This window comes from Pholcus phalangioides, unplaced genomic scaffold (genome assembly GCF_987345545.1).
Source record: "Pholcus phalangioides strain wild (caught in Gottingen) unplaced genomic scaffold, Ppha-v1.0 ptg000009l_1, whole genome shotgun sequence".
Classification (NCBI taxonomy): domain Eukaryota; kingdom Metazoa; phylum Arthropoda; class Arachnida; order Araneae; family Pholcidae; genus Pholcus; species Pholcus phalangioides.
Genome location: NW_028301602.1, coordinates 18,021,281 through 18,043,841, shown reverse-complemented (window position 1 = coordinate 18,043,841; position 22,561 = coordinate 18,021,281). Strand labels below are relative to the sequence as shown.

Genomic DNA, 22,561 nt, shown 5'->3' with positions numbered 1-22,561 from the left:
TCCGATAAATTGTAAACGAAATTGTACGATACCACGTCTATGAATAATTTGACCATAAATCCCGATTTTTTTTTGAAAACGACATGTTTTTTAATCAAATATTGATTTTGTTATCTTCACTGAACCAATGGATACAGATATTAAGTTCATAAAAAATTAATATTTTTTTTGTTTCTTATCAATTACATGTACCACTGCAGATTCCCTCAGTGTTTTTGCTGCAGCACGTTTAAATTTAAGGGGTATTCGGTTCTTAACAACTTCGTTGGTTGGCCATTTAAATAGTGGTTACTATATTTTTGGAGTAACTTCCAGTTATTCTAATGGCTATTTATGAGGCCTTGAATAAATAGGATCACTGATTAATGATTGGCATCGAGCCACATGACTTTATAGCCATCTAACGGTATTGTTTTCAACTACAGTAAACTTCAATGTGCTGCCCTCTCTACCAACTACATAATCTCTGATTTCACACAACAAACTACTAAACAGGGTGGATAGATGGCAGCAGGGGCTTCATAAGAAAAAATGTTATCTTCTAAAAGAATTATTTTGATGAGAATAATTATATATATATATATATATATATAATATTCTCACCCAGCTGTGCAAATTTTTACACATTTGATATAAAATCCCGCAGTATCTTTTAATCTTACTCATAAAGAAGTCAATCATTAGGAAGTGGGAGTACCAGACGTCCTTCTACGTTGCGGAAAATTTTCGTCCTTTTGTCCTCCTTTTCATGTTTCCGGAATTATTTTTCGGCGAAAATTCTTTTCCCTTCATTCATGTGGGTGTTTTTTTTTCCACACATATTCACTAGGGTTACCATATTCGAAACTAAGAAAAGAGGATGCCTTTAGTGACGTCACTTTCCCCAATTCTCACAACAGATGGCACTACTGTTCCGCCTCATAAAACCGGCCACAACAATTTTTCATGGATAAAACAGAAGAGCAAAAGAAAAACGGAATTTCGACGGCTATTGGTGAATGGGAAAAAACCACAAAAAACACTGATGTTAATGAAGATATATGTTTCAAAGTGGAAGAGCGGATTCTAAGAACAAAAAATAGTTCCTGAAACCTGAAAAAAAAGATACGCAGGAGGACGCATGAAATGACATCAGAAAGGAGTACCCTAGTAAATGCCCAACGAGGTGGAAACCTCGTTACCCTAGTATTTACAAATAGCCGTCGAAATTCCCAGAATTTTTTTATTTTTGCTTAATCCGAGTAGTGGCGCCATTTTCTTGGAAAAGCGACGTTACGAATGGTGCGCGTGTAGACAACACTAACCAGGGACGCAACTAGGGGGAACAGGCGGGTCTCGTGCCCCAGGCGCTGGACCCGAGGGGCGCAAATTTCATTCTGAAACCTCTCCTTCAACATTACAAGGGGTGCGTCAAAATGCCCGCTTGCCCTGGGTGATTAAGCATCTAGTTGCGGCCCTGACACTAATTGCAGCAAAAGCTAGTGTTCCTAGTCTGCTCTAGCTGATGTGTCCTTTCTCAGTTTTCGAATCTCGTAAACCTATTGTGAAGTCTCTAATCCAGTTTGCATTTCCCAAACTGGTGAAATGTGGCCCTGCATTATCTTGTGGGAGCCACGGGTGAAAAGCGTGAATAAATAACACTTTTTGCAACATTTCAGCTGAAAGTTTAACTGCAGACAGAATCAGAGGCGTATTTACGGGGAGGGGGAGATTTGAGGAATTATTTGTCAAGAAAATTAATGTGGAAGAAGGATAACAAAATTTGAAAAGCCCACAGGCGGTAAAATTATAAATCCACTTCTGCCTGTCAGTGAATTACTTAGAGAAAACACAGGAGTCGTGAGTGACCTAGAGACAGGTCAGTGAGCTACAAATGAGTGACCTAGAGAGAAAGGAATCAGAAGGGTTGAATGACCTAATTAAGTGGCCCGTGACACGTACAGGGCCATCTTAAGAGCATCATGGGCCCCCGGGCCAAGTGGTTTTTCTGAGGCCCTACCTGATAAATTCTAGTAAATTTCAATCATATTTTTGTGAGGCCCCAGGTTGGCCCATACGTTAAGACGGCACTGGACACGTATCAAAAACTGCACGCAGACATCGCTTGCATGAGGCCCCTTTGTACTCGATGCCCGGTGGGTCCATGCGTTAAGACGACACTGACGCGGGTCACTTATATCTAAAAATGTTCCACTGGCCGCTTGAGGATTATCCGTCACTTAATTTACCTATATTAATGACTTCACTCTAGGATTGGGGGAATTTTAACTTCATTTTTCGCCTCTATTGCCATCCAAAATATTAAAAATTTTTGAGTGGCCAGTAATAATTCTGCCGGATTTTATATTTGTGTAGAAAATCGGTAGCAATTTCTGCAAAATTTTTTGAAGACGTTATCTTGGACCCTTTCCTTGTTATAGAAGCAGGAATCACGTGGGCTATAGACCAGGGCGGCAAATTTGAGGTACGAGCGGTCCAAAAAAATTAGAATGGGAGAAGGGCAACAAAATTTATGTAGCTCATAGGCAGTACAAGCATAAATCCGCCTCTGACGAGGGCCTCAAGCATGGGCGGAGGCATCAAAAGTGGAGTGGGCAGATCTAATTTATGAGTATGGATTGACATCATCATCGTGCCCCCCCCCCGACTTCCAAGTCCATCTCCACCTATGTAAAACTTCATAAAAACCGGGAAAACCGAAATAAAAACGCTTTCAGGGTTAGCATCGTTAGGTCGTGGGAAATTTCTTTAAGACAAAAACTCACAAGCAGCTGATAGGTGGCGCTGACGTGCACAAATCAAAGAAAAGATACGCAAATAACGAAGAGAATGCCTCCAAATCGTTTATTACAGCAGTACCCCACACCACCTTCGGGGATAACACATTGCAGGCAAGTCACAAATCCACATACACGGTTTATAACGGCGAACTGGTTGTGTATTAGGCAAAGATTAAGAGGCTTTGGTATTAGGGGAGCGCAGGTTATTTTCACCGAAGTCGCTCATACCAGCGCCACCTACCGGCTGTTTTCCCGTTTTAAAATATTCGTGTCAACCATTTTTTAGTTTTTATTCATTTTCAAAGTTCCCAATTTTTTTGCCCACCCTGTACATATAAATTAATTGATAAACAAATCCACGTGTAAAAGAATGTTTCAGCCATCTAAATCCATAAAGCCCCGTAAATGATATAAAATTGAAACATCTTGACTAAAAATTTTCTACATCAGTGAAAAATTTTTTTCTTTATTTTGTGCTTACATACAAACTGCAGTCACATGCAAAACTCAGGAGTGCTGCATCATTTAAGCATCCATGAAAAAACAAAACAAAAAAACAGCACCTCAGAATACAAAACTAACTCGGATCTTAAAACAGAATCATGCTAAAGATATACTTTCAAGGAGAAAAAACCTCATTCTTCCAACATCGACACCAAGAAAAACGCGACTTTTTAAATATACATGTATACCAAATATATCATTCACAACTTTCTCGATTAAAATTCACACTTGCATAAATCAATTTTCTTTAAAAAAAAACTAAATTCATCTGACTGCATACAAAAAACAGGAACTTTTCTACATTTTTTTCTTATGGATATATATGTGAATGTTCCGAATTACAAAGAACAGGGAAAAGAATCGTAGTAAATAGGCCGATACATTCCACAAGCACTCCTGGATGAATTACATCAAATAGGTTAATACTTTATCAAGATCTTACGGTAGAAAAACAAGTTAGGACATTTCTTGAGAGGGAAAATCAAAAAAAGTCAATTTTTGAAGAAAAAAAAAGCAGTGATAGAGTATAGCACGGCATAGTCAGGCTTTTGAAAATTTTCATCTCCGGCCGTTTCTTGTTTGCCAACTTGGATGTGTCTAGCCTATTTCCCCTTTCGAAAAGCATCTTCTATGGCCTCTTGACTTGCCTCTTCGAAATCACAGGCCTGAACATACTTGTACACGCCAACCAGTGCCTTTTTCAATGCATCGTAACTACTTGAATACAACATCTTCTGTTTGATCTTCGAACTTTCTGGGCACCTGTTGATCGAATGAGGAAAAAGGTTAATTTTTATCAAAAAAAAAATGTCTAACATTTCTGTCTGAAAATTACCAACAGTGACACCCCCTCATTAATTTCTTTGGTAAGACTATTTAAATTACTATTTGAAAATAAAAAAATCGGTACTTTCTTGTAAAAATGGCAAAAAAAGTCCGCCTCAGTAATGTCAATACTAATAGTTAAACTTCAAATTTAGAAATTTTTTTGTCAGACAAGCAAAAATTTTGAACAAATTTTGACTTGATAAACGAGCCACATCTCGCGGTGCAAGTAATACATATAACAAAGCCTCCTACATTAGAATGATTCACGGAAAATTCGCCAGGAGTTCATCAGTGAATGATCTAGTGATCGGGCAAGTGGGTGAATATGTGAGCAAGCGAATGACCAATAGTTGGGGGAATGAGGTGGCAAAAAAGTTTGCCGCTTTTTTTAAAATTAAGATTGCTCATTAATTTTAAAAAATTTTAGTTAACCACTAAGGATTCATATTTTCATATCACCTACCTGCTTTTTTTCCCACAGGTTTACAGATGGTCCAGCTAAAATTTGTTTATGAAGTGGAAAAGCCAACAAGTGGTTTAAACCAAACTTTTTTAAAATGGTGAATTTCTGCCATGAATACTTTTCCAGCAAAAGCAGACCAAGAACCGAAATTTGCGTTGGAAAAAAATAATTCCCATAACCTTTCCCAAATAAGTAGCTCTATGCCCCAAAGCAGAATGTTTTGCAATGTTCTGCAACAAGCCCTCAGCTGACTGAAAATGTTCTGCGGTAAAAATTCGCATGTACATAATAGCGTTTTTCTACACTATTCTTAAAATTCTTCCAGATTGTTCTGCAACAGCACTGGTTGTTCTGCGACGTACGTCGCACATTTTGGTACATTCTGCTTTGGAGGCCCTATGAAGAATCTGTCAACAAGCCTATAGCGAAAGGGGGAAATAAAGACTTTATTGGGTTTCTCCTTGAAATGCTAGGGAGATCTTCGACATAACAAGAGTGAACATTGGTTATATCATATACGTTGAAGGGAATTTCAGATTTGAATGACAATTTTCAAAAGAGTGCACTCACAAAAGTGATTTTAGCAGAGTTTGGTGACGCATTATCAGGAGTTCAAATAACATTAGAACCCCATAGACGACAATTGGGGTTTCCAAAAGTGACTCACCAAGTGGCACCAAGGTATGAAAAAAAATCATGTTTTTAGAATCTGATTTTTTTATTAAAATTAACAGACTGCTTATTAATTAAAACAAATGTGAGCATATATTGAACACTGCTTTTTTCTCCTAATCACTCAAATTAATTTCAGCATAGATGAATAAACTAACTGCAATCAAATATACACCAAAAATGTTTATGTAACATGAAAGTTCGAGTCCAAATTAACCTTATGGATTAACATTTCTCCTGTACAGATAAATGCTTTTACTCTAGTGAGAGCCCCCCCCCCCACCCCACTATTAAAGTGAATACAACTCAGTAGCACATTTATGGTGCCAATTTCTCAATTCCCTCTATGTACAACCAAAGGGCCATTCAGCATCAACTAAATAAACAAATTCTATAGACGAGGTTGTTACTTATACAATTAGTGGATGTGTTTCCACCTTGCATGATGTTGCTTAAAATAGTTTACATATTTTTACTCGTTTAAGAGTTTTGGTGAAAAACAAATTCTATTGACAAGATTGCTTCTTGTGCAATTGAAAGATGCATTTATTATTATGATGGGTTCCCAACTAATATGATGGTTAATAATTTACACATTTTCTATTTCAGACTTAATGAGTTTTTGGTAAAACAAACAAGCAAACTGTAAATTTAAATACGAAAACTAAAGTCTTAAGCTTAACAATATTTATGTTGCCCTAGTGTCACATTGTAAATACTTAGTGCAGTGATACAAGTTTAGCTCCCTATATTTTTCTGCAATTTTTTCCGTGCACAAAATAGACCAGCTGTTTCTCTACATTGTATCTAGGGATTAAGTTTCAGTGTATACCCCAGTACCCCAAAGATCTATATTCATTTTGACCACAAACTTTACCACATATCAATAACACGCACACCATACCATGTTACTTTCACTTCAATATCATTAAAGTTACGTAAAGGAAAAACAAAATTAAATTTTGATTTGAATCAGTTTTTTTTAAATCAAGTGATTTAAATGATTTAATTGGTGTACCCAAGTCAAAATACACCAATCTGGTGTCAGAAATGTGTCATATGGTTTTAATATGCAAGAGTACTGAAATTTGTTATATACACTTGTTACGACTGCATGCTTCATTAAAAATAGTTATCCACATTTTCAAAAGAGGAAAATAAGGTTTTCATGAAAGGAACTCTGACTTAAGGATCTGTCAAGTTTCAATATTAACTCTACCAATGGTTGGCATTCGGAAAAAGCAATATATTCATAGAACAATCTCAGAGAATTTGAAACAAAGAATTCAGTGTGGAAAACACCACAGAACATCTCCCGTCAGCCAAGGGCTTGTTACAGAACTATGCAAAACAGTGGGGGCCCAACTAACTGAAATTTAAGTCCATTTTCTAGACCCTGCATAAAATTATGGATCCAGACATGTCAAGATTGACCTGAAGCCTCTCAGTTGTGATGAATATTGAGCTTTGTCATGGGGGAGGGACAACATTATTATAGTCCAATAAAAAAACTCAAATATATATGTATATATATTTAAAAAAATTTCAATTGAGTGCATTTAAATACAGCATCTCATAGGGCCTGGAACCTAGGGGCTTAGGCCCCATGAGGCCCCCCCCCCTCTTCCCAAGCAACTTTATGAGGTTGAAGTTTCTTATTCATGAAGATCCAATGTAATCCCACTTTGCATACACCCTTATGGGTCATATATATAGACCATTCTCTCCCTATCAGAGCACCTATGACAAAACATTCTCTCCGTAACAAGTGCTGCAGGCTCAATACTTGCATTATCAGTGCAAGTAAACAGACCAGTCATTTGGGGGGTCAGGGCACCCTAGTTTTAGAAAATACACTAGAAATGGTATATACATACATGCATTGAGTAAATGTTCTCCTTCCAGGAAAAAGTTGAAATGATGGTCCTGCAAGTAAACCAGAGTCCAGAACCCAACAAAAAGATACTTTTAGCCCAGCACGGGGTAATTTCAATGTGAAAACAATTTTTTCACACGTTTGGCAGGGCTGAGAACTCGAGGCAGAAAAATTCAAAGGATGACAGTTTTAAGTGGAAACAAAAAGCACAAAATTTTAAGTCGCATGAGCAACAAAAATCTTATTTAGGGCTTGCATTTGGGCATTGGGTAGCAAAACACGTGGATCCAATACTGCCTTTACCAGACGTGGAGGACCAATGATGGGCCTTTCCCGAGAGGACTGATTCCACATATATTCCTTATACTTTTCAGATTTTTCGAAGTCTGATACTGCCTTTCCAATGGTTTTACCTAAGCAGTTAGGGGCAATATCATTCTCTACAATTAAAAAAAGAAACAGCCAAACCTACTCCTATCTCAGCAAACCCAAAAAGTTAAATGGTCTATGTCCATTCAGAAGTCTAATATTTTTGAAAGGGAATAGACAGCCCTAACTCAAAAATCACTACAAAATGTACATACTACATAGTATTCCTGGAAAAGCATTTAGTTCTTGGAAAAAAACAAAAAGACTATCAAGAAGGAAATTATCCGCCTTACCTCAAATTATCCAGAAACTCACTTTTCGGGCTCTACTGTATAATCAAATCTGACATACCGTATATACCCGTGTATAAGCTGACCCCCCCGCCCTTCAGGACCACCAAAATCGCAATAAATTGAAAACCCGTGTAGAAGCCGACCCCAAAAAATCCATGCATTTCAGAGAAAAAAAATTCTTATATTTTCATGCAAAATTAATAGTTTACGGAAATTTACAATAGAAAACGATAAACTTTTTAATCTGTTTCTTCCGAGTCTCCAAGCTCATGGTAATCCATCAGATCATCACAGGGGGATGCGACATCTTCGTTTTCATCTTCAGTTCCGCACATCCCATTGCTAATGCAACACTTTTTGAAGGATCGGATGATAATTTCGGTGGAAACAGAATTCCACGCCTCATGTACCCATTGGCACACTAGGCCAATGTCGGGTTTCTTCAAGGCACCACTTTTTGTAGTTTCTTTATCATCGGAACATCCATTCGATCCACAAATTCCTCAAATAGCCTTTGACTTATTCATACTCCCATAAGGCTTTACAATCGACATTAGCCCACCCGGTATCAAAGCCAATGATGTTTTCGATTTCTTTGCCTCATCTTTGACATTATAGGGGTTTGAACATATTCCATGCCAATAATGCCGGTTTCTCGAACACTGCTACAAAAATGACTACATCAAAAACTGACCCGAGTATAAGTCGACCCCCCTACTTGAACGAATTTTTCCACAAAAAAACTCTGCTTATACACGAGTATATATGGTACATCAAATACCTGTCACGTGTATCAAAGATATAACAAAGAGCATGAAGCCACTGCAAGCATAGGCATGCGCAGAATTTTCTTGAGGGGGGGTTGATATTTTCCTCTTATGAGAAGGTGTGTGTGCGCGTGTGTGTGTTACATTTTCCTGCAAACAATCTTGGCACGGGGGGGGGGGGGGATTGGGGGTGTTAAAACCAGGGTTTAAGTTATGGTCAATTTTTCGCAAAATGCAAAAGAAAATCTTAAAATGGAAAAGTAGTAGCCACTTTAACAAAACTGCATACAGGAGGTAAGAAACGAGTAGATATCCAACCATCAATCATTAGCATTATAGCATTTTGCTAAAGCTTTTCCCCTCATTTTTTACATAACTTACACCCTGGTTAGAACCCCAAAAAACCCCCTTGCGTACGCCAATGACTGCAAGTTTTCTGCCATGCACCAAATAAACATCCAGCTCTGTATAGGTATCCTCTGCTTTTATCGAAAACTTGACTATTTATAAAAACACTGAGAAATGGAATTTAGGTGCCAAACCCCCCCCCCCCCCAGATACAATTTGCTCAAAATAATATATGCATTGACTTTTCTGGGACTTGAAAACATGCTTGCAGACACATGCCGATACAATTTGATAATTTTGTGCAATCTTCAGACTTCAATTCAGTCATCATACATAAAACAATTACATGCCAACGGCAACTTTTTAGTACCCATAATGAATTGGCACCTGGGATTTGTCAAGCCGTGAAATAGGCAAATAAAAATAAAAACAAACAGTTGGACACAAAAAGTACATGAGTAGGTGTGACATCTATGTGAAAAATACCACTACAAATGTAAAGAAATATTTTGAAGTTGTAATACCAGAGTAACGAGACTACCATGCAAATTTACTACAAACCAGTCATGTAGAAGTGTTTCAACCTTTTGCAGCCCATGCCCTCTCTCATCTCTCCATCCAAGAGAACCTTTCTACTTATTGAATTTAAACTAAATTTGTAATGTACAAGAAATCCTAGACACAGATCCAGAAGGTGGATGATCATTCATCTCGAGAACCGAATAGAAAATATGGGACGATCCAACAAACCTATAAATTGACCCTCTCTCGACCCATCCTGGATCCTCCCCACCCTCAGCTAGAGTTCAGTGAGTGCCTTTCTGTAGGGGTTTTTATACGTGGTCATCTCAACACCATAAGTATCGCGGCAAGGTTATTCTCTACTGTCTCTATACTTAGCTGGAAATAACAGCTTACATATTTGCATAATTACTTGCATTCAAAAATTACATCATTAGATTTCGTGTGGGTCCCAATATGCAGCCCGAGACATGGGCAAAGATGACCCTGGTTTTATGGACAGCTCTGCTGGATTCTGAAAATAATCAAAATTTATACCATATTTGATCTTGAAAGCACTATGTTTTCACCGTTCTCTATGGCCTGCTTTGCCTCTTATCATAGCTCTCATTTCATCAGAGATCCTCCCATATGGCCCTTAGAATATTCTAGGAGCAGGGGTAACCATATAACCCCAGGTTGAGAACCCATTAACAAATTCCAACATGATCAAAAAAGAGGAATCGCAATACAGTCATCTAAAGGGAGCCGTAGAAGCACACATTGGGGGCAGCTTGCATACTGCAGAACAGACAACAGATAAAACAGTGTTTCCTAACCTTTTCAGCTCATGGCCCCCTATGGATCACATTTTTTTCTCGTGGCCTCCGTCATCCAAGAGGGAGATACTTCCTATTTTTTTTTATTATGAATGAAACTTAAATGAATCAGATCAATCTCTGGAATCCTGGCTAGGCACGAATTCAAATGGTGGATTATCTTTCCCAGGAGTCAAACTATATGGTAAAAAATGGTCTGAGTAAAATACCGGACGATCCAACAAATCTGCACGATAAATCGACCCTCCCAACATATCAACCGTTGCTCTGGCGGCCCTCCATACTTAGCTGGAAATAATACGTATGAAATTACCAGATCCCATATAGTGCAGTCCCCTCCCTCCATTATAGACATGAAGACTCGAGTCATGCCCACATAGACCCAAGGGTTAAGATGTCTCTGGTTCTATAGACGGATCTGATGGATTCTGAAAGTAGTAATGTTTTTCAACTATGTTTCACTTTTAAAGCTTTTCTCGTCACAGCTCTCTATGACTCCCTTCACCACCTATCATGGATCACCTTTCTTCTGATTTTCTCTCGTGGCCCCCCTAGAATATCCCAGGACCGCAAGGGGGCCATATGGCCCCAAGTTGAGAACCACTGAGATAGAACATTGATCTCTTTCAGTTTCATTAGACAATCATTTAAGCTGGACAAAATCACAAAGAAAATCTAAGCACCACAAAAAATATACCCAAAGGAAGGGGATCCAAAATCATGTTTTTTTTTGGCTTTTTCAGAGCTAAGTGACCCTCTTTCATGTTGGTGATCTCAACTTGCAATTTAGTAACTACGAAAAGAAAATTTTAGGCACCAATATCAATTTTTTTAAGCCATGAAGACCTAGGATTTGTCCAGCCCTTAAGGACATGCTCTGCAAACGCTACTTATCAATTTGCTGTGTCTTTATCCACAAGCCCACCCAGGGACTTCACATAAATGAAAACTGGTTGAAATATTGCAGCTGGAATCTCGGAAAACCCACTTGGCCGTCTATATGGTAAAACCTGCAATTTCTCTAACACTCTCCTGTTCCAATTGTTATTGATCATTGTGTCATCTTTCTATCTCCTGATAGTGTAAATTGCTGTTGTTTGAAAAATGAAAGGAATCTCATTCAGCAAACACCTAATCCGAAATTTAAAAACCAAAGCAAAAAGATTAAATTTTCAATTTTTTGCTGAAAATAAAACAATTAAATTGGAAGACCTTACTTACAAAGGTCTCGATGAGTTCAAGAAATTATACTGAAAACAATACAGATAAATTAGAATCGAGAATTCTTACCATGTCATGAGCACCAGCCTATCAACAGACATGGAAGACTTCTCCTGTCCGCCGCTCTCAACGGGAATGTTTGCTGGGAAATCGAACACGCAATATCTACATTCAGTCTTGTATTTCTGCAGTTGTTCCAGGAAGTCGTTGTAAGTAGCATCACGGGGACCGGTCACCTCCACGTCTATGACCTTTTCATCTTTGATGTGGTAGATTATGTATCTGTACTTCTTGTCTTTCTTGACTTCCTCGTACACAGTCTTTGCCGCTGTCGACACAGTCACACCTGAAGACTGCAATTAGGAGACAAACATTAACAGGAAAAATAGAATCCTTCTCAATGATATTTGGTGAAAATTTAAAAAAACAATTATTATTCTCAAATAAACAATCATTCGAATTCGTCACACAATTGAAAGTAGACCACCCACGAAACATATACACACCCGATAAAATACATCGCTAAATTTATACAGAATTGAAATAATTTCAGAGGCAAATATGTTTGTTATGACATTGAGAAATATTCAAGTGATTGTACAGTGTTTACAATTTAACGAATTTTCTCAGCTTAAAACTGAATGCGTATAATAGGTTATTTTAATTTTACCTATAAAGTAGGTTATTTACTTTGCGAAACAAATAACAGTGAAGAATAATGTTTCGTTATAGTCTCCCCCCTTTTACTACGTGTATTTTTTATTGTGACGTAATTCACAATGAAAATAGATAAAATAGATCAAAATCACAAAAGCAGTATAACCTGTCGCCTTGGACACTTTCTTATATTTGGACAATTTCAAATGCAACCAGTCAAAAAAAAAAAATCCTATACAAACCTCGTAAATGAGCCACTTAGGGTATGCTGATTTAAATCACAATGAGTTTTGTTTTTCCCTTTACACAACTTCAATGATATTGAAGTAAAAGTAACCTGGCGTGATAGGCATTTTATTGATACATGGTAAAGTTTGTGATTAAAAGAAATATAGATCTTTAGGGTAAATACAGACTTTAACTTAATGCCTAGATACAAATGCAGAAAGAAAGCAGTTCTATTTCTAGATTTTGTGCATGGAAGAAATTTCAGCAAAATATGGGGAGAAACTTAGATATTACTGCACTATATTCCGTGCATTGCAATGTGGCACTAGGGTTTGCATGATTAAAAAACCGGACTAATTTTCTGTATAAAGCCTTGCTGTAATTGATGATTCAAAGTAATAGACATTGTACCAACATAGATATCATTGGGCTTTCGACTTGTACTTTTTGTATTAAAATTGAGTTCGCTCATTTTTTCACCAAAACTCATTAAATCTTTGAGTAAAAATATGTAAACTATTTTAAGCAACATCCTGCAAGTTGGAAACACATCCACTAATTGTACAAGTAACAATCTCATCTATAGAATTTGTTTTTTAGTAGATGCTGAATGGCCCTTTGGTTATACATCGAGTGAACTGTGATGCCTGCACCATATGTATAATAACGAGTTGCTGACAGGCATTCGCTTTAATAATGGATGGATAGAAGCGCTTTTCTCTACAAGAAAAATGTTGATCCAATGAAATTAATTAATCCATGAACTTAGAGGCTCAACGATCTTTCATGTTACATAAACAGAATTTTTGTTTGTATTTTTTGCTTAGAGTTTGTAGTTTATTCATTAATGCTTAGTTAAATTTGAGCAATTAAGAGAAAAGTTAGGGATATAAAAACATTCATTCTTAATGACTAACAAGATTTGTTTTTGTTAATAAGCACAGTCAGTTAAATTTTAATTTAAAAAAATCTGATTTAAGAATTTTAAAAAGTCATGCTTTTTCTTTTCCCTGGTGCACTCCACTAGGTCACTTTTGGAAATCCCTATTGGAGTTCTAATGTTTTATTAAACTCCTGAAAATACATCACCCAACTCAGCTAAAGCAGTCTTTCGAAAATTACCATTCAAAATCTGAAACTTTCTGTGCATTATAAAGTTACATCCGACATCAACCCAGGCCTGTCAAAGGATGACTTACTGCCTGCTATCCCCAAGGGGGTGGGTTGAAGAGTAAAAAGACTTCCATCACACTCTGGAGCCTCAGACACATGCGTAGGCAACGCCCCTCCAAGTATCTCATTCCCCAGACCATTCCATCAGAGTAACCCAGTGGGTCTCTGCTCACCTCTCGGCTGGACCACGGTCTCCCAGAACTGTTTATTGAATTTTGTACAATATAAGTGATATGATCAACGTTCACTTTTGCTACGTCAAAGATCTACCTGGCATTTCAAGCCAGAAGCTGAAAAACCTCCTATTCCCCCTACTACAGGCTTGTTGATTCTTTCAACATTTGGCTACTACTTATTTGGGAGTGGTTCAGTGGGAATTTTTTTTCCCCCATATAAATTATGGTTCTTGGTCAGCTTTTGCTGAAAAAAAGTAAGAGCACGGTAATGTCAATTCATATACGTATATACATTAGCTCAGTCGAGTCCATTTTTGATGCGGGGGGGGGGGGAGAAAGAATGTCTGCCCCCCCCCCCCCGTCCATGATTTGACAGACGAATTCAGAACAACAATTATTTTTCCTCAAATAAACGCCATGCAAATTTGCCACACACACACAACTGAAAATAGACCAACCAGGTAACAGATGTACACCTTTATGAGTAAACGAAAGCATGACTTCCGCAAGGGTGGGACTCCAGCCAAAGATGATTCTTATAATTTTTTCTGGGGGAAACGTCAAATACCCTAGCCCTTTAGGGCCCTGCTGGAAAGACCAAACTTTGGTCAAAGTTGACCAAAAAGAAAACAATGTATGGTGACTTTGGGCAAAGTAATGGAAACTGAATTACGACATAAAATTAAAAGTGATTTCAACCATCAGTGGAACAAAACCATGCTTTTTAAAAAGGACTTTCCTTAAGCATTAATTTTATATCAAGTAAAATAAAATTAAACTGCTATTACACTAAAAATATATACTTTAATGCTTTCAAATTTCTTCATTGTAAAATATTATTCGAAATTAAATGTATATTTTGTGGTTATTTTCTAAAACCTACTAAAAAAAGTTAATGCTTGTAAGTGTAGTTAGGTCTTTTAATGATGCCGTCAAATATGTCTTTGCAACTGTATAACTTGGACAATTTTGATGGAACCGTAGCGTCCAACTTAGACAAGTTTTACTGTATAGCATATTTAGTTTTTGATTTTTTTTCACCAAGTGGTATTTGAAACGAGGCTGGGACAAATGTCCAGTCATAACCAATGACGTAAACATACGTCAGTGGCAACTGCAGCACCAATCCAAGTAACTGAAAATAAAACATGAGCAACTGGTCAGGCTCTACGACTGGGATTATACAGCAAAACCCCTTTTAACAGACACCCCTCAAATGCGGTCATCATCCCCTCTTTTACAGCGAAAATAATTTTCCTCTCATATAATAAAAGCATGCAGTTTGAACCAGCGATTAATGGTCACTTTTTTTTAGTCTCACCGCTGACCATAAAGGAGGTTTCACTGTATTAAAATTACTTTACAAACAATTTTTACCACAGTAAAGGTTTGAAATCATAATGGGACCATATATGTTCCCATAAATAGTCAAAGGGATTAACAGCCATAGTATTATCCCCTGTTTTGACAATGTTTTTCTTCAGCAAGAAAGACATCCGAAAACACGACTTTCATTCTTGGCAACTTCTGATCATACTTTTAGCAGTTTTTCTTGAAAGAAAATTGACAAAAGGGATTATACTATAGCTGTTCTGAAAAGTACATCAGTCCAAGAGAGATCGTTAAATAAGAAATTTATATAGGTGCCATTTAGGAATTTTCACTATAAAATATTTTGAAACTTAAATTCACCGTTACCGATTGATTCCTCTCGTATTAAAACCCATTTGAGAGGAAAAAAAATAACCAAGCACTGAAGCATCAATTGAAAAGTGGAAGAGCACCCTCCCAAGCTGGTCAGGATATTCCAAAAACCGGGGATTTTCAGGCTCATGATACTGCAGCATGACGAAAGCAAGTAATATATACTGTAACCTATATATATAAACATAACAGACCCTGTAGTATATCAATTATTTATGTAATTATTGTAACAGTAATGGCTCATTAAATAAAATTCAGAGGGGAATGCCAAATTATATTGCATCTTATGATAAATGGGTTTTTCCCCCAACCCTATAATCTAAATAGCATTGAATACAGATTTATGAATGTATTTCTCTTTAGAGTAGGACTGGCCAACAGCTGGTATGTGACCCGTGAAGTGATATTTTACGGTCCACAATGTAAACGTAGTGAAAAAATTAAATTTGTGATAATTATTTTAACTATCTGTTAATCAAGACATCTTGTTGGAACCAACTGCTTACACACTTTTTATTTCTAAAGATGAAATTAATTTAACCAGTTCAATTATAAGCGGCTTATACACCAAAGTTACACCACTGATGCAGCCCGTGACGTTATAGCTGATCATTATGTTGACCCTCTCCGAACAGAAATAAATTGGCCACCCAAGATAACATGGCACAATTCAATAACACTATTAGAATTGTTTGCAAATTTGTACAGTTTTAAGGTTAGTTTTTGGTGGTTTTTTTCAGGTTGCGCAAAATCAGACCAACCCAGAGTCCAAGAGATAGCCTATCCTTACATAAGCGGTAGATATAGATGTCATTACCAGTGTTTAAGCTGGATAAAAAATTCCTTTCGCAAAAAAGCAAAAATTGGGGAAAATACTTCAGCAAAATGCTACAATGCAATGTAATGCTTGATGGTTGGATGTCTTACTCATTTCGTACCTCCTGTAAGCATTTTTGCGAAAGTGGCTACTTCTTTCGCGTTTTTCGCAAAATGCGACCTTAGCTTAAACCCTGGTCATTACATAGGATTTCCACTACACAACATTTTGAAACTTGAATGATCGATTCCTCTGGTAATTAAAAACTCATTTTCATCAGGGAAAAAAAGATAACTGGAACATTAATTCAAAAGTGGAAGAGCACCCCAAATGGTGCTAATCAACGCTTCAAAACTTAATTTGTAACACCAACTTGAAAGTTAAAGAATAATTTCTCAGGAGAGGTGGGGGAGAATAATGAATCAACTCACTCACCGGCCCAGGCATGACTAGACAATCACGACTTAAAACACAATCACCAATTCACCAAACGAAACTGAACCATAATCTCTTCAAACTCGTCAACTAATAACAGTCATATCTCGGAAACCACAACCAAATCGCTCGGGGATATAAAACAAAAATTCAAATTATATTCATCAAACCGAAAAAAAAAAAACTGCTCGCGGACCCGATCGAGACGATCTCGAGCCTTTTAAAAAACTGATCCAAAAATAATAAAAAAAATTAAACGTTAAGAAATGGCTTTCTTATAAAACACTAAGAAATGAGTTCGGAGCCCTTAAAACAACAAGGGAAAGGGCTTCAATTTCACACACAAGAGAAAAAGACCCATTTCTTTCTTCTCCAACCATTGACTCGGAGCCAAAGGATCTCCCAAAAACAGTATTTCCTCCCCTCACCCTCCATTTTCTATAATTAGAGCCACGAGTTTCAAAAATAAAGACCCGAGAAACACACAAACCTCCCCTTCATGAAGTACAAAAAAAAACCTTTATTTATATATTATTACTTTTATTTTCTATTATTCCCTAACTTTAAAACGGTGTTTCGTTGGCATGCAATAACATTAAATAAAAATAATAAACTAAAACATGTTAGGCTTAGGAAAAAACCCAAGAGAATGGTCGCCGGTAGGAAACGCCGTTTAAATTGTCATCTCGGCGATACAATTCTTTAGTTTAGTCATAGATGGAGCTTCTCGTTTTTAATTATGGAAATCAATTAATTAAGGCACTTACCATGATAAATAATTGAGAGTTGTGTTATATATATAATAAAACGTAAAAATATAATTTTTCTTTATAATTTTCAACGGTTTTTCTTGCTTCACCGGCTTCCAATGTCAGACTGTGGTGGGAGGAGGCGGACAGCGAGAGAAGGGAGAAAGAAAAAAAAATGCCCCGAAATGACAACCGATACGCTATTGGTTCTCCCCTTTTCAAGCGGGTCAGGTCCGAATAGCCAATGGCAGGGCCTGATCGAATCGTCTATATTAGGTTTCGAGTTTTCAATTGATTTTACTAATTTCGGGTTGGTGAAATTTAATGATTTTTATTTCTGATTGGATATGATAGGAATTTGAAAAAAAATTGATGACGATATATTGGCTGAAATATGATTTTATTTTATTTTTTTCCTTTTATCGATTGGAGGACATGATTTTCGATACTTGGAATGAGTCATCCATTGTATGTGTGTGTTGAAGGTTTTTTTTTTTTTTTTTTTTTTCTCCCCGAGGGGGCGTTTCTTTTCTTTCTTTCTTTTCAAAAGTTGATTGATTTCTTATCTTTTCTCTGGGCTTTCCGCGATTACTCTTCTAAAAAATACTTTAAATGGCATCCGATATTTATTATCTCATTTGCGACAGTTGTTGCTGACGCGCGATTACCTTGTTTGGAGTGATTCTTGATGTTGATGCAATAGCGTAGGACAGTGTTTCTTAACCTTTTTCAGCTCATGCCCCCCCCCCTATGGATCACATTTTTTTCTTGTGGCCCCCTGTCCTATCCAGGGTCCCCTCTACTTTCATCCAAGAGTGAGGTACTTTATAGTTTTTATTATGAATGAAATTTTAATAAATCAGATCAATCTCGGGAATCCTCGCTAGGCACGGATTCAAATAGTGGACTATCGTGTCTCCCAGGAGTCAAATTATGGTAAAAAAACGGTCTATGCAAAATATGGGATGATCCAACGAACCTGCATGATAAATCGACCCTTTTAACACATCAACCGTTGCTCTGGCGGGCGGCCCTCCATACTTAGCTGGAAGTAACAGCTTACACATTAAAATAATAGTACCAGATCCCATATAGTGCAGTCCTCCTCCCTCCATTATAGACATGAAGTCCCGGGTCATGCCCGCATAGACCCAAGGGTTAAGATGCCCCTGGTTCTATGGACGGATCTGATGGATTCTCAAAGTAGTAAAATTTTTCAACCATGTTTCACTTTTAAAGCTTTTCTCTTCACAGCTCTCTATGACTTCCTTCACCTATTTGTGGATCACCTTTCTTCTGATTTTCTCCCGTGGCCCCCCTAGAATATCCCAGGCCCCAGGTTGAGAACCACTGGCGTAGGAAACAAGTTTTTTTTTTTAAGCACGGGCCCGAACACCCATCCAAAATTGATTCGGAGCTGCGGTTCTCAAATACTTTTAGTCGTAGATCCCCTGAAATCTTGGTGTTAGCCATGGACCCCTTTCCCCGAAATCGCTGTCTGCTATGGACAGTGTGCCGTCTCAACGCATGGACCTACCCAGACAAGGGCGTAGCCAGGGGGGGGGGACTTCGGGGTCTGGTCCCCCCCCCCCCGAAATGTGAGAAAATGACCGAAAAAAGGGAAAAAGATGGCCAAATCCATTGTTCTGTCACTTTGGTCCCCCCCCCGAACGAAATTTCTGGCTACGCCCCTGTACCCAGATATGGCCACACCATCTATAACCAGGGCCGTCTTAAGAGCATCATGGGCCCCCGGGCCAAGTGATTTTTCTGAGGCCTTACCTGGAACATTCTCGAGAAATTAAACTGTTTCTCGATTTTCTGAGGGCAAAGGGCCGTGCCCGAGTGGGCCCCATGCGTTTAAGCGGCACTGTCCATCACACATGCTCTAGATAGATGGTGTTAGCATGGCCCAGAGGCCTCAAGTGCTGATGGGGGCGTCGTGATAATGAGATCACGTTATGACTTTTGAGATTAATAAGCGCGTAATTGGCAAGCAATTATTTCTAGCCACGTAGAAATAATTGCGGGGCCCCAGAAAAATAAATTTGCCCTGGGGCGCCCAAGATGCTGTCAAGACGGTCCTGCCTCCCCCCCCCCCCCCATTTATAGAAGTTAAAACTACAGCCAGGGAGAATGTCTCCGAACAATGGAGAGCGTCACTCGCTTTACGCGATTAATTGGTTCCGTAAATTAGTCGCATAATGTCGTGCAGCCACCAAGATGTACGGGAGTTCATAATAGCGACCTGTGACGGAGAAACGTATCGTTTTGTTCTACACCGACATACTGGAGAAGCGAGGCGAAAAAGAGAAAGAGGCTACTAAACGAAGTGCAGGAATTTTAACAAACATGTTTATTTTCACCTCGATCTACTGATTTTCGCTATCTGCTGATTGGTCTGTTTCTCCCTTTTTTTTTTCTGCGGAGGGATCATCATCTTCACACTCTTACATTTCAGAACCCCCCCCCCCCCACTCCGGCCTCTTCCTCTATTACTTATGTGCGGACATCTCTTCCCCCCCCATCCCTATGCATTTTTTCTTCCAAGTCGCAATTCTTGTGTGTGTGTGTAGCTCATAACCCTCTCGTTCCATTATGATGAAGCTTAGAAGATTAAATCGCGTAAAGTGAGTTGAATTTAAAGGCGCGTATACACTAGCGCGCAGATCATGCAATGAAAGCATTCGCAATTGGTTGTTCAGTAATTTGTTTGCGAACTATTCTTGCGCTGTTTTCACTGGACCCACCTGGAATCGGTTTTTTCAGCGAACACAAAGGAAGTTTGTGTACCCACGAGCGGATTGGAACCGCTGCAGGGGGTCGTGCGTTGCAAGATCTGCGCACTAGTGTATACGCGCCTTAACATGGGGGAAAGATAGGGATTAATTTTGTTCAGAAGCAATTAAAAAAAATTGAACCTACCAGCAAAGGGAACCTTTTTCGTAACGAATAATTATTCAAACTTATATGAATTTAAATCTCGAGAATGTAGGCAACATGCAAATGAATTAAATATTTGCTTTTTCTGTCTCCACTATCTTCTGATTGATTCTTGTGAGTGTAGATGATTTCTCTACAGAAGAGTCTGGTATCATAGACTGTGATAATTTTTTGATGAAACGGTCGAGATTCAGCCGCAATCGCGAAGTGGGTTAACACGAATTTGCGAATGTTAACACATTGTCAGTGTGTTACCAAACGTTGTTCATCAGTAAGATCTGGGGAGTTGTATCTGGGCATTTCTCTTATATTTGTGTCTCAGTCGTGACCCCACGTACTAGAGCAGGGCCCCCTAGGATACTACTAAACCAGACATACAACTTCTAACTAATTGGTACATGTTGGAATGTGTGTGTACGTGTTGAGAATCTAACGTGAAGTTTGTTTCTGCGTAATGTTTGTTGTGTTTAGTGCTGCCATCTGCTATAAATTTTTCTAACCATGCGTGTAGTGCATAGTTTCCCAACCTTTCTTGTCCCATCGCCCCCTTCTTCAGAAATTTTTTTCTCCCACCGCAATCCAACCCATAGGAGTTAGTAGCAGCCCCATGGGCAATAGATATGAAACAAAAACACAGAATAAGAGGTCAAACTCAATGAAAAGATTCTTCGGGCAGTAGGCAGTCGTCTTCACTAGCTAGACATCAAGATAAAAGAGAAAGAGAACGAAGCGGAAAGAGTGAGGCGACAAACTCAAATTTTTCAAACCATTTAAGTATTTAAAAACCCACACAGGGTGCCAGCTCTTACAAGAAGAGTGAAACTTTTTAAAAATCTGCACAAAACGCTATGGCTTCACGCACGCACGCTAAGCAGGTGGCGATGAGAGATGAAGGGGGTATGGGCCGCTATCACAGCGGCGATTGGGACCCCGGCCCACCAAATATGGTCATGGTCAACCCATAGGATCCTATGCTATACCAGCAGCTTCTGCCACCCCCTTGGAACATTCCATCGCCCCCCCCCAGGGGACGTTAACGCCCACGTTGGGAATCACTGGTGTAGTGTAATGATTGAATAATATACCGATGTAGGCCTGTTGCTCTCTTCGGCGAGACTTTTTAACGGGGAGCCTTGTGCGCCCCAGATGCCACTCTCACGGCAGGGCCGTCTTAAGAGCATCATGCCCCCCCCCCGGGCCAAGTGTTTTTTCTGAGGCCCTACCTGGTAAATTCTACAAAATTTTTTACCAGATCTCATTTTTGTGAGGTCCTTTGCTCTTGGGGGCCTGGGTGGGTCCATGCGTTAAGACGGCACTTTCTCACGGGCCTCCTTATGGTGAATTCATAGCGTAAAAAAACAAAAAAATGAGAATCGTCCTGGGCCCTATGAGCCCCACCCTTGTGGGAGCCGTGGTCTCAGCTTACACCATCGAATCCAACGTATTTCGTCGTCAAACGATTTAATTACGTTATAAATGTATCTTGAACTTGCAAGCACATTTTCAGGATCAAACTCCAAGCCGAATTTCGCAGGTTGGAATTCCCAAACATCAACTTTTATAAATTACGAAACTGCGTAAAGCGAGGGATACCTGTGCTGTGGGACTGGCCTGAACCAAAACAACGTTTCATACTACTACTACTAAACCCAGACATGTACCTCGTCCATATTCCTTTGCGGAACCTCTAACGAATTGGTGCATGTGGGAATGTACGTATAGTGAAACCTGATGTGAAGTTTGTTTCTGTGTAATACTTGTTATGTGTAGTGCTGCCATCTTCCACCAGTTTTTTCTAACTATGAGTGAAGTGTGATGATTGAATAATTAATCGTTGTAGGCCTGTTGCTCTCTGTGGCGAGACTTTTTAATGGGGAGATCGGCTCGCATTTGCGACTCGAAGTTGGGAACCACAGGAAACCAACTTCAGCCGACCACCACTGCGGTGACGGTGGGGTTCGAACCCGGATCGTCGCGACGCGAGTCCGTCATTATGATCACTCAACCGCCGCTGCTATCGAGAGTATCGGGGCATGGAAGCCCCAGTAAAATGTTAGTCACCCCCAATTGGGGACCACTAATATACAGCATTCTGGGGCCCCTCACAAGGGTAGGGCTGCTGACAGGACTACAGCTCTAATGCCCGGGACGACTCCCGTAATTAGTTTCGTTTTTTCACGCTGCAAATTAGCTATAGATGGGCCCCCGTCAAAAGTCT

The 22,561-nt window shown here is 38.8% G+C and overlaps 1 protein-coding gene across 1 annotated transcript; it reads right to left on the bottom strand.

The window, feature by feature from the left end:
• Nucleotides 1–3,230: 3,230 nt before the first annotated feature.
• Nucleotides 3,231–17,780, bottom strand: LOC149082168 (cofilin/actin-depolymerizing factor homolog). The gene is made up of 3 exons (XM_089235687.1): nucleotides 17,419–17,780; nucleotides 11,531–11,814; nucleotides 3,231–4,046 (listed from the first exon to the last, which is right to left on the bottom strand). Exons 1-3 carry the CDS (start codon nucleotides 17,419–17,421, stop codon nucleotides 3,887–3,889), a joined length of 447 nt encoding a protein of 148 aa, XP_089091813.1. The 5' UTR covers nucleotides 17,422–17,780; the 3' UTR covers nucleotides 3,231–3,886.
• Nucleotides 17,781–22,561: the final 4,781 nt, after the last annotated feature.